This window comes from Lepisma saccharinum, chromosome 10 (assembly GCF_977018435.1).
Source record: "Lepisma saccharinum chromosome 10, izLepSacc3.1, whole genome shotgun sequence".
Classification (NCBI taxonomy): Eukaryota; Metazoa; Arthropoda; class Insecta; order Zygentoma; family Lepismatidae; genus Lepisma; species Lepisma saccharinum.
In genome coordinates this window covers 68,336,006-68,349,722 of record NC_139238.1, presented here as the reverse complement: position 1 = coordinate 68,349,722, position 13,717 = coordinate 68,336,006, and the positions used below count along the sequence as shown (strand labels likewise).

Sequence of the window (13,717 nt, the reverse complement as noted above, 5' to 3'; positions counted from 1 at the left end):
CGTAAAACAGGAGAATTACTGTTGTAAATCTTGAAAAAATCTTGGTTGTATATTGCAACATACATTATTGCCAGTGATCAGAATGCTACATTTTAAAAGTAGCTTCGCTACAGCTACAGCTACTCTTCCAAAATGTAGCTTCGCTACAGCTACTGCTACATTTACCAGAAAGTAACTTGCTATGCTGCTCCTCTTCACTACTTTTGCCTAAAGAAAACTTAAAGCAACCACATGCAGGGTTGCTACGCGACTGGAAAACCTGGAAAACAGGGAAAATTCAGGGAATTTGGTTGGTCAGGGAATTTTGCATATTTTCTGGAATTTACGTGCATTTTGGAGTTGCAAGAGAACCAGTTACAAAATGAACGAACAAACTTTTTTCGAATCCAAATAGTGCTCATTATTTTAAGGAAGGTTCAAATTTCGTTTCACAATGATTGCCAAAATTCTATGATAATTAGTCTTCCTTCTAGGAAAATTTGAAAAAAAAAATCATAAAACATTCGGAATTGTTACCTTTTAAAAGACAGATTTCGATGCTTTCTGTAATATAAAATTGGTTCTAGCATGTGGAAAACTCAAATAATGGAGATATTTGATTCCAAAGTATGGCCAGCGTATATATTTTTTTAGGTGAATGGTTGGTCACCCGCCCCATTTAAGTTCTGAATTTCCGTAATATGTACTATTTTCAATAAATTAAAAAATATAATCATTAAACTTATTGCATATTTTCTAAAGGTACATGACCTAATTTTCTGTTGTTTCTCATTTGTATTGAGATAGGCTAATTGAGATTGTATACAGGTTAGATTGTAAAGCTTTGATATATGCCACATTTTTTTTATTGATTTTTTTTACACCACCTTAATTGTAATGACTTAGTGAAAATGGGGAAGTACAATAGTTTTTTCATTGAATAGCATAGCACTTGGTAAATTTTCAGCTAATAACATGTATATTCATATTCTTAATAATTAACGTGCCTGCATATTTAATTGAAAAACATGAGGTTCAAATGCAAAAATCATGACGACAAACATGTCTGGAAAAATTTTATTTCTGGTCTGGAAAACCTGGAAAAGTCAGGAAATTTCATAATCAAAAAATCGTAGCTACCATGCACATAGATATTCCAAAGAAGCTCCCTAGTATGATAGTTGTACTTACTAAAAAATAGAGTATGTTATTTATTAACATGATTCTCGTCATTTGGTAATTTTGATAGCAATGTTACTTCAGTTACTTATTTTTACTATAGTCTTTGAGAATAATGTACCTATGTAAGCGGCATATCAATTCAAATCTGCTATGCGCAGAGACTTGTTTGTAAAAATTTCTTCAGACTTATTTTGTTCTCATAAATTACAAGCGTATAGAACGTCCCGTTCTACTGTTCTATGTGGATGGGAAAGAAATTAATTCCACACACCAGATGGGACTGCAAAGCAAATGTCTGCAATTTCCTGAAAGTTTCGGAATTTACCTGGAAAACACTCAGAAAACTCCTGACATTTCACAAATTCTATATGCCACATGTAATTTCTGCCCGAAGCAACTGCTTGTGAACTTATAGCGCTAATATTATAATTTAATTAGAAGTTCTCGACATGGTTTGTTACCATTCAAAATTTTAAGTATTCCTCAGGTTCTAACTTTTTGATAATTTGAAATTTCCCAACTGTTTGATAATCCCAAAAGATAAACCATTTTCCAAACTCTAGATCGGAATGGGAAACTTGTCCCTATTGGAGATTGTAACTGCATCTGGGTTAGCTTCAGCTATTGGTACTTCTACTCTCTCTGGGTTGAGTGGGTGTGGATTTAGAAAAAAAAATATTCTGTGAAGAATATGATGGTGCTGATGTAATGGGTGGTAGAATTAAGGGGGTGAGATAGATAGATAATTTCAGAGAAGTGTCCAAAAGCAATTTTTGTACATTGTTCAGCACATATTTTAAACCCGGCTGTTGCCCATTTCTCTGGAATTTCTGCGATATTGAGACTGTCAAATCAGTTATAACTTTTCCCCCCCGTGGTTAGCACATCATGGGTCTTGGGTTCGAAACCCGGAATGGGCATGGGCATTTGTGGGAGCTGGTTGATTTAGTGTTTAGAGTCCACTTTATGCACAGTAAGGCTAATTAGGACTGGACCTACAGTTTAAAGTGGGATCCAAACCACTGTGTGCCTCCAAATTTGTGGGTGTCTATTCATCAATTTCATCATGTCATCACTCATCCCGATCTTCAAAAATTAGCCAAAATTGGCACAAAAAGCGAAGTCAAATAATACAAATAAATCAATCAATCTTCTCAAAGTAATTTGGTTGTAAAAAATGCAGTGCAAGATAGCTATGGAAGTACTGTAATATTCTCAAGTTGTTTGACGCGAGATGGACAGAAAAGTATCAATAATCAGTAGGGTGACTTGTAAAATCGTATACGCTAATAGTGGAAACTTTACTGTTGTCCATTTTTGGACCATTTTGTAGTAGAAATGAACCCAAGTTTCTCTTAACACATTCTACACATTGAAAAATTGCAACATCTTATTCCAATATGAAATTCCTCCTCCCTCATTAACCGAACAGCGTGTCAGAATGTTGGATAGCCTGGTTGATATTTTTTACATTTTCAAATCTGAATGAAAAATGTTGCAAACAGTAATTGAAAATACATGTCCAGGGTCTGCATTGTAGGCAGTAGAAAATTGTGACAAGCTCTTTTACTCAAATATGCACAAATTATTGGTGATCTTGGCTACACTGCCAGTTTCATCTTCGACACCTGAGAGGATGTGTTTAACATTAAGGAGGTTGAAATAATGTCCTCACAATTCAACGGGAGATCCTTAACTAATGGACCCTGCATTGTTAAGTGTACATACGTACATACAAATATCAAAATAACACCGATGATGTTATTTTCAATTTTGTAGCAAGGAGGAAGAGGCATATTCTACGATTGCAATTCTTTTTAAAAAGAAGGTAGGATTAGCTTTTTCAAAAGCATTTTCTGCTCATTTTATGTAGAAAAGTTCGAAGTTTGTAGATAGACTTAATTTAATAAATGTGTGACCTTTTATGTGGTGGCAGAGTGGATTTTGAAAACCAGATCATAGCTAGGGATGCTATACGTCCCGGATTTTCAGGGAGAATCCTAGGATGGTATAATTTGTCCCGGCGTTCCGAATAGTTTCTTCAGGATGCACAAATGACCCGGAATTGGGTGGGAAAGAAGATTTGATTAAGACTATACTTTCCTCAACTTTTTTTATATTTAAATGTGTGGACGTAATTTTAAAATGTATTTTACAAAACAATCTAAATACATTGAACCACTCCCTCTCCATAATACAAGAGTTAACGAGATATAGACGGTACTGCAAACATCTTTGACTTCACAATGGTGCCGCCGTCTGCTAGCAGTGCTGAATTTCAGTTACAATTCTTATATCGTTTTTTCTTTGGTTATGCTAGTGCAATTTTTTTATTCTGCCGTAGAACGACGTCAATAACACAAGGAGACTAGCAGTGAATTTTTATATTTAAGTATCTAAGTATTAATACTCCACAAAATACAGTATTAATATTTATTAAAAGCCCAGGCACCTGACGTCTGTAGTTTACAAACAATTCCGGAATACACAGATTAGTCAGCTTCCGGTGTGAATTTGTTGAGATATTAGACCAAACTTAGTGGTTACTTCACTGAGTACTTACGTCTTCGATGTAACTACTTAGGTATTCAATTCACTTGGCGATAAACATGCTGTAAAACACTAACGTTGAACACTTAGGTGGAGTTGGGGGGAAAACACAAATCTTGCTGACACCGAGTTCGACATCTTCAATCTTCTAATCCTGTCGTTGGTTCATAATAAACATGTAGCCTCTCTTCTTTAGTAACCTTTTCTCAGGTTCTGGTAGAGATACTGCACAGGCCGTAGTTCACTCACAGTTTATTCTTTAGACACTATCTCTCTTTCCAGCTGTGATCATGACCGTTAGTTCACTTACAGTTCGTTCTTTAGACACTATCTCTCTTTCCGGCAGAGGTTATGGCCAATAGTTCACTTACAGTTTTTCACAGCCCGCGAAACCAATAACCAACGTAACACGGATCCTAACCATGTCAATGCTTGACTCGGACTGTCTTCTCTGCAATGCACATCAACCGTTCCCCAGAAAAGACGTTAATGTCTCTTGTCGCCCTTTTTTCACCAGCAAGGGCGGGTCAACTTTTATAAGGGGTGCGTCAAGATCGGTTACAACAGCCCCTTCCTCCAAAAAGTTGTTATATGGACATTTATGAGAGATAACTTAATAACTATTACAATTCTAAACGACACCTTCAATTATTATACTAGCCTCGTACATACAATTTTCTCTTTTTTTACTTTTATAAAACATCTTTATAGATTAAATTGTTTCTCTTGTTTCTTTACTCATCCAATACTCAAGTAGGCATTATGACGCCAATCTAGATAACAGCGAAACTTACAAATCAAACAGTTTTCCACTCCCAACTTAAACATCTTGCATATTAATCCAATTATTCAATAAAGTACAGATCATATATTCTCCACATACAATATAATTACACAGACACTAGTATGCTTACACAAATTTAGAATACATTCTCAAACAATATTTATCAAAAGCAGATTTTATTTAGTATCAGATAATACTTAATGAATTATTGCTGTAGATTGCTTTTATGTAAAATCAATAATTTTGAGTGTTCTTTTTAACTTAAATATATCACCTTTGTTTGAACCAGTTTGCTTTCATAAATTATTCAAATAATATTTTTCTTTTCATATATTTAACATTCTAGTATTTTCTTTTGTTTCATTTTACATAAACCTTTCAACAATTTTCAGACTGTTCTTCAACCCTTCATCGGTTGTTCTATTTATTTTACATATAACTCTTTTTCAATTCTATTTTAATTTTACTACATCATCTTCATAAACACTTCGGAGCGAGCTTCGATAAAATTGTTCCAAACATAACTTTATTGCTTTTGTCTTTAAAAAATATCACCTTAAAAAAAATAATCTTAACAGTAAACTGTCTTGCTTTTGTCATAACCTCTACTTTCCTTTCTCTTATACAAAGTATCATCAAGCCCAGATCACTAGTTTTGGAAAATTTTCAATTTCTTTACGATTCACCGCTTAATAGCATATATCTTCTATGACTAGTAACAGGATCTTGAACATTCATATTTACTTCACATCAGCATGTACTTTAATACACAACTGTAATAATTTCCGGTCCATCTTCGACCTTATTTTAAACAACTATTTTCCGGTTCGCCTCAGACCTTATTTTCAACTTTTGTGCATCTCTCGCACTTTCGTTTTCTCTTAATTCACACTGACTTTTTATCATCTGTATGTCCAAGAAATCTTGTTACTTCTTTCTCCTATTAACCTTTTGAGACCCAAGGCCTTTTTCACATGTAAGCCTCTCTGTCTCGAGCCGATTTTGAGCAAAATGCAGAGTTTCAATTAACTGAGTGTTGATCGGAGGCTAATTCCCCTAGAGAGATGGGTGATATACCGGTGATATACCATTGATTCAGACTATATGAAATTTATGCAAATTTGGTGTATATGTGGCGGGTGGAGGGGGCTAACTCTCAAAATTCCAAAATTTCGGGAAAAAAAATGTGGTCCCCCCCCCTGCCCCCAAGAAAAAAGTACATGACAGTGTCGATATGCACATGGAAATGATCGCTGACATGTAAGGAACACAAAAATATTTGCATTATTATCATATGACCAATGTAACTTGAGTTGTACCCCCAAAAGGAATGGTCGGCACGCCACTGATTCAAGCTTCAAAATGCAGCAGTACCTTGAAATGACTATAGCTCAGAAACTAAATGCCCTAGAGATATGAAAGATATACCGTTGTACGCAGAATGAATCACAAATTTAGACGATATATAATTTATGCACATTCAGCGTATATATGGAGGAGGAGAGGGGGGAAATCCCCTGAAAATACTTTTTTTTTTTAAAAAATGGGGTTTCGACCCCCCCGCCCCCTCCCCTTCCGAAAAAAAGGATATGAAAAGTTCAAAATGCACATAGAAATTATTGCTGGCATGTAAGAAACAGAAAAATATTTGCTTCATTGTCGTATGACCAATGTAACTTGAGTTGTACCCCCAAAAGGAATGGCCACTGATTCAAGCTTCAAAATGCAGCGGTACCTTGAAATGACTATAGCTCAGAAACTAAATGCCCTAGAGATATGAAAAATATACCGTTGTACGCAGAATGAATCACAGATTCAGACGATATATAATTTATGCACATTCGGCGTACATATGGAGGGGCGAAAAGGGGGAAATCCCCTCAAAAACAATTTTCTGTTCTGTCTGAAATTACACATTCTTTCAAGTTGGAGAACAGATCATCATTTTTCACATTCGGTTCTCTAGGAATAACTTCATTTCCATTTTTTATCAGCTCATTATTTCGCTGCATCTCAATGGGTAATATACCCTCATCTTTATTCAGTTTTGTTTCTAATACACTCATTTGTTCGTGTTGAGTCTTCACTGCACTTTCAAAGACCTCCTCTTTGAATTCTGAACTCGTCTTTGGTTCTTCATGCATAATCTGACAAGAATGCTTATGACCATGTAAACTACATAACTCTTCCAATTTAGATACTTTAATTTCTAACTTATCGAATCTATCTTCCAGCTATCTTCCAGCTCATTGCTTGCAGTGAATTTTTATATTTAAGTATCTAAGTATTCATACTCCACAAAATACAGTATTAATATTTATTAAAAGCCCAGGCACCTGACGTCTGTGGTTTACAAACGATTCCGGAATACACAGATTAGTCAGCTTCCGGTGTGAATTTGTTGAGATATTAGACCAAACTTAGTGGTTACTTCACTGAGTACTTACGTCTTCGATGTAACTACTTAGGTATTCAATTCACTTGGCGATAAACATGCTGTAAAACACTAACGTTGAACACTTAGGTGGAGTTGGGGGGAAAACACAAATCTTGCTGACACCGAGTTCGACATCTTCAATCTTCTAATCCTGTCGTTGGTTCATAATAAACATGTAGCCTCTCTTCTTTAGTAACCTATTCTCAGGTTCTGGTAGAGATACTGCACAGGCCGATAGTTCACTCACAGTTTATTCTTTAGACACTATCTCTCTTTCCGGCTGAGATCATGACCGTTAGTTCACTCACAGTTCGTTCTTTAGACACTATCTCTCTTTCCGGCAGAGGTTATGGCCAATAGTCACTTACAGTTTTTCACAGCCCGCGAAACCAATAACCAATGTAACACGGATCCTAACCGTATCAATGCTTGACTCGGACTGTCTTCTCTGCAATGCACATCAACCGTTCCCCAGAAAAGACGTTAACGTCTCTTGTCGCCCTTTTTTCACCAGCAAGGGCGGGTCAACTTTTATAAGGGGTGCGTCAAGATCGGTTACATTCTCTTCCATTGTATAGTAAGTAACTTGCTTACTCTAAAGAGTAAGTGCTTTGGTGCCTATCTGTTCAGTCCACAGTTTCCAAATCAAGTTGGCACACAATGTGGGATGTAAATGACAATTATGTTGTACATACATACAACTTTATCGGGTCCACCCCCCCCCCCCCCTTTTGCTCCCTAACAAGCTACGGTCAGTAGTGTCCTGGAATTTCACTTATGAAATATAGGAACCCTAATTGAACCAAAAGTTGAACCCTCCCCCCCCCCCTATCCCCTTACGTGAGCTATATATACACCCATGATTACAACTATACACAAATAAAATTTGATAGAATTATTTACATGATCAACCTATTTTGCTTGAGAATAAATGATTTGAGTCACATAGTGGTTCGGAACCAGTCTTGATTAGCTTATCTGTGCATAAAGTGCACTCAAAATAAAAGCTAGAAAAGATGCCTGGAGGACGAGATCCTCCTGTTTTTCCGTTCCCCATGCTGCTCATTGCCATTCACCATTCTTCCTCATTCTCAAAATTAGCCAAAAGTGGCAGAAAGCGGCTCTAGATAATAGAATTACTAAATAAAACATTCATCGTCATTGTCATGATTAGCGAAAGTAACAGAAATATATTGAGGAAACTGATGTGTAAATTCGAGTGTTCTAAAAACATTGTAATTTGAAAATTTGTCAACAAATATTATGACAAAAATGTTTGTAATTCCAGAAAGTGTATGTCTACTGTTCTTGTAACAATAGTTTCTTGCTGGTGAGATCCTATATCCTGATAAATGTCAATGCTGTTAACATACTGAGCCATTGATTGCTGGCACTATTGCTGCCATTCTAGTGGAAAATGGATCGCTCATTTTTGCACTGCAAGTTGTGTTTTACACAGTTATTAATGACATTTTGCTCCCTCTTACACTAGGGATATCCAGGGATGGTGCAAATGAGGTTTTTTTTTTTTTCAGGAGTACCGAAAATGAGGCATCTCCCCAGAATACAGATGCAGTTAAAAAAACGTAGCTGCTAGCAGGAATACAGGGTGGGGAAAGAAAATGTTACCACCGAAAGGAAAACATACACATTTAATATACCCCTTCAACCTGTGAACCAGAAATGTGAACACATTTGAGCGTTCTGTCAACCATTGAGTCCATGACCCTTGGAACACATGTCTTGCGGTAATCACTGTCGAAATTCTTTGTTTAAGGTCTTGTATGTCCCATGGTTTTGTTGCATAAACACACTCCTTTACCATCCCCCATAACCAGAATTTGCACGGGCTGAGAGGTCTGGTGATCTTGCCGCCCATGGTAGTGGACCACGCCGGCCAATCCATCGTTGACCGAATGTCCTGTCGAGGTAACCACGAACATCCACGTTATAGTGTGCTGACTGTGTTGAAAGTAGCCACGTGCAAGAATGGCTAATGGAAGGTTGTTTACCACGTAATGAGTTAACATAGCCAAATAGGAGGCGCCAGTGAATGTTGCAGTGTTAAAAAAATAGGGGCCCACTATTCCCAACTTTGAAACACCACACCATACGTTTATCTTTGGGGAGTCCCGTATGTGTTCCCTCACTACATCTGGATGTTCAGTAGCCCAAATCACACAGTTGTGTTTGTTAACGCAACCACTCACATGAAATGTTGCCTCGTCGGAGTAGAAAAACAGCACATATGGATCGATTCTTGTCATTTCCACTAACAGTTCTGCCATTTTTTCACGAGCGATTTTATCGGCGGCAGTAAGTGCTTGCACAATTTGGATGTGATATGGTTTTAATCCCAAATCATGGTGCATGATTCGTTGAAGAGATCGTTGAGAAATTCCTGTTTCACATTTTAACCGAGAAAGTGACTTTTTCGGGCTATTCAACATGGCTTCTTGGACTTTTACGACGTTGTGCTCGCTTCTCACACTTCTGGGTCGTCCACTGTTCCCTTTGTAATTATTTGCCACCGAACCAGTTTGTTCAAATTTTTCATACACTCGCCGAATGGTTAATCTACTTGGGGGGTCTTTGTTATACCACATTCTAAACTTGTTTCTCACTACTGTGGGTGATTGATACACTTCCATCCATGCTGTGATCTTCCTTCGTTCCTCCATACCTAATCGTGTGGCCATATTTTATCTGAAAAAAACAAACAAACAGGAAAACACCATATGAGTGAAAACAGGAAACACCATATAAGTGGTAACATTATTTTGCCCCACCTTGTATATTCATGTATGCTAGTTCAGTTTAGTTATCTGGATATTAGATTTATTCGATACTAATGAAATAAATTATGCAGATATCTATAATCTGCGATAAGAAGATATTTATAACCTTGATTATACATATTTCCAGGTAATAGACTTTGTCGTTATGAACCTCCTTCAAAAGTAAAACTTATTGTCGATTTATTTTATGCTGTTGCCACATTCAAAATTTACCTCAAAATGCTGAGATGAAATGTAGCTGTAGCAAAATTTTCGCTACAACTACAGGAATTATGTAGCTTTGCTACTACTACAGCTACAATTTTCAAAATGTAGTGCCGCTACAGCTACAAATTTTGTAGCTAGCTACAGTAGCGCCGCTACTTCTGACCACTGATTATTGCAATTACTTTTCAGTAAAAATTGATAATTTTACATATTGCATCTTGTTTGTGTACCATCTGTAATTTGATTTGAATTATATAGGATAGCAGTTCTATTGTATTTTTAGTATTTGTAATTGCTGCGAAATAGCTTCCAAAGGGCCAAAGTGCTGCCGAGTGGCTGTTCATTGGGTTACATACATTGAATTCCATAGTTACCATTTTCTGGCTTTTGAGACCAGAATCTGCTAGTATTTCTTTTCAACTATCTCCCCATTGTCCTCACAATGCTTGGTCAAAATTTTGGAGTTTTCACCATGGATCAAACCTGAGACCGCTCACATCAAAAGGAAAGAGTGCTAACCATACAGCTAAGTAGGAGCTCTATGTACACACTATGTTGTGGATGCTTTGGCAAATTTAGTGGGAGGAGCCAAAAGGGATGCCAAAGTATTATTAAAAGCATTAATGGCATTATATACAAAATAACAAATAATGATAGAGCAATCATTTTAAATATAGTTAAAATAATAAATCAAAGTGTAGCACAAATACACAAACAGGGACTGTATTTAGGAGGCATTTAAGTAAGTTAACGCTGAAAATCGAATCTGGGAATTGTTACTTACAATTCAATAACATCTACTGATGAACACAAAGCGAGAGCATTTTAGGTGGAATATTTCCGATGTTTGTGACCCTTTTTTCTGAGGAAATGAATTGTCAGGCTTACCTATATCTTTTGTAATTATTATTATTAACATAATTAACATAGAACTACTTCTATTTCACAAATCTACAAATTCTATCACCTTGTAATCCAAGGGTACTGGGTTGGTTTTCTGGTGAAGGTACATTGTACAGTGGATCAGATTCGACGTTGAAGGTTCAGTCTCGATTAGTTTATCTGGCCACAAATTAGACCTAAAACGAACCTTTGTAAATGTCTTGAAAAATCTGCATTATGTTTCGAGTGTTACGTTTTATAATATACTTACAGCATAATCTGTGCCCCTCCCAGAATAAAATTCAGATCTGCCTATGTGCAAATGGATATATGAAGTAAAAAAAAAGCTATGCATAGATTTCTACTGTACATTTGCATACATAATTTGCTAAGGTTTTATTGTGCATTATTCATTGAAAATTTTTCCTGTGTCTCTACAGTCTTGACTTGTTTAAGATTGTTTCTTCTTTGCTATATCATCGTCATTATAGCTTATGTACCTACTGATACCCTGATTCCTATACATAGGTCTTATGGTCAGAATTATTCCTTCGATGGGTTATAGACCAAACACACCAACGAGAAGCCTGGAAAACCATCCTTTCTCTGCGTGAAAGTGACAAGGATCTTCGTCTGAGGGCAGCGAAGTTACGAAGGCAGCTGGCTGACTTAGAGAAGGAAGCAGTCGAAGCTGGCATCTTGCTGCCTCCTGCAGTACCAGAGATCTCTTAAAAAAACATTCCAAGATTGTCAGTGTTTATGGTTTGTGTTATCAATGTTGCTAAATTGAATGTATTTGTTGGAACAAAAAAAAAAAGAACTCTTGCACGTGAGTGACTATTTTAATGAGTGTTCACTTTCAGCAGTATTGTATTGTAAAGTTGCTCTAGTCACACTTTGCAAGCCAAAGATGTCCATGTGTTTAAAAAATGTGCATATGTGTGTGAATGCTGTATATATTTATAGTATACTGTATATCTCTGTACAGTGTGAAGAATTTTAAAAGATGTCATTTAAATATATTTAAGCATTTATGGTTGACAATATTCTGTATATAAATGGAATTTGCACTAATTTCTGTTGTACAGATATTTTCTTGTTGCATATGTATGTGAATTCCAAAATAATTTAAACTATTTAAACGTTCCTCTTAAGCAGCATAAAACATTATTTCTGAGGATAGTTTCCTTTTTCTTAAAATAATTGTGCAGTAATGTAGACTTTCAGATGTAAATGTTTTCTGATTGAAACAGAGGTGCTTTGTGAGACTTGTGACGGTGAGGGTGTGCATAAGGTTTAGGACAAGAACTTTATAGCTGTTGTATTTGTTATATTTTAGTTATGGTAAGCATAAGGTGCTGGACCCTGTATAATGTGACGGGTGCAAGTAGCCTATGTGCTGGCACACCCACAATTTCGAATTCAATTATCAATTCAGCTACAGGTTCTGTTGTTGCACATGGAACAGCCGTACTGCTGTCACCCTCTGGAAGATTTGTGAGGCTGAGGACAAGGGTGAGCCTTAAAAGTGAGGGAGGTTGATTTAAATTGAACACATCTGGATTGAACTAACGGAAAATGAATATTATCTCTACATCTGAAGGGTCCGTGTACAAAATCTCAGTGCAGTAGGACCATATTGGCCCACTACAAGGTATTTCTTCAAAAGAAAAGTTCCAAAAAAATGAGGTAGTCTGTGGCACACAGAAGATATATTATGTGAGGGGCATCTATTCATTTACACTTGATCCTTTTACTATAGATACAGAACTATGGCTGAGCCGATACCGATGCGGATGTATGGTATTGGTCGATACCAGTGGTATTGGTATCGGAAAGTATCAGTTGAAATTCATCTACTGATACTTTTCAGGCATTTTGGTCTTTCACGGGGCCCGCAAAAATGCCGTGCTACACTTTCACAGATTATAGTTATCCTGGAAATTATGCAAAATTCAAACTTTCCTTTTATTTTGCACAAGAAACTAATTTTTGATGCATAATATCTATTTTAATATTTTGATGAATTCTTGAATATTCTAAAGTAAATTTTTTGGTAAATTGATGTAAATATAATTGGAGAAGAATATTTACACACTAATATTGAACAATATTTTGAAGAAATTTTAGTTATTGCAATTTTTGAACTATCGGTATTGGTAGGAATCTGTAAGAGTATCGGCATCGGTTCAAAGTAGTATTGGCTCAGCCCTATACAGAACACTTATAGGATGGATGACATCAGCCACAGGAATTCTCGAAGGTAAGGCACAAACAGGTACATGAATTCAAAGTTGTTCTTCATTTCAGAACGAAAACTTTTTAAGTATCGCATGGATGTTCTGATATTTAAAATATATAATTTCTAGTAAACTGTGTCGCTGAAACATGTTGTTTTGAGGTTAGCCATGTATCAAATAAACATAAAATGAAAAGTGGAAACAAGAAAGAAAATATACTATTATGCAGAGTTCAAACTAAAGAGAATGTCAGAGCTCCCTATTTTCACCTTTTTACCTTTTAGTGGGGGGGGGGATTTCCTACAATCTGTTTTCTCTCCAGTATATGTGCCAATTTATTTCCATTTCCCAGGGCTCAAGGTATAATACATTTTTCAATTAATGTGCATTTTTATTATTATATATACACCATGTATCAAAATGATTGCCCCCTGACTTTAAATATTTTTGATGGTTGTGAAACAAATCATACAACAATGACACAGGATCATATCGCAAAACATCTCTCAAAGTTTCATTTGCGGAGTACAGCATGGCGTAGTTCCACCTAGGATCGCTAGAGCAGTTGCTGATGTAGAAATGGCAACCGGTGCTGAGAGACATTCACTGTACTCAAATTCTATTCAACTATATTGGTGATAACTGTGCAGCTTCATTT

At 36.2% G+C, this 13,717-nt stretch overlaps 1 protein-coding gene across 3 annotated transcripts in view; it reads left to right on the top strand.

The window, feature by feature from the left end:
• LOC145993932 (myotubularin-related protein 9) overlaps nt 1–11,991 on the top strand; it is a 68,337-nt gene extending 56,346 nt beyond the window's left edge. For all 3 annotated transcript variants that reach the window (XM_083129889.1, XM_083129888.1, XM_083129890.1), the window contains one exon: nt 11,348–11,991. In XM_083129889.1, the coding sequence (XP_082986015.1) occupies nt 11,348–11,551 (204 nt within the window). In that variant the 3' untranslated portion in view covers nt 11,552–11,991. The remainder of the gene's footprint in view (nt 1–11,347) is intronic.
• The last annotated feature ends 1,726 nt before the right edge of the window (nt 11,992–13,717 follow it).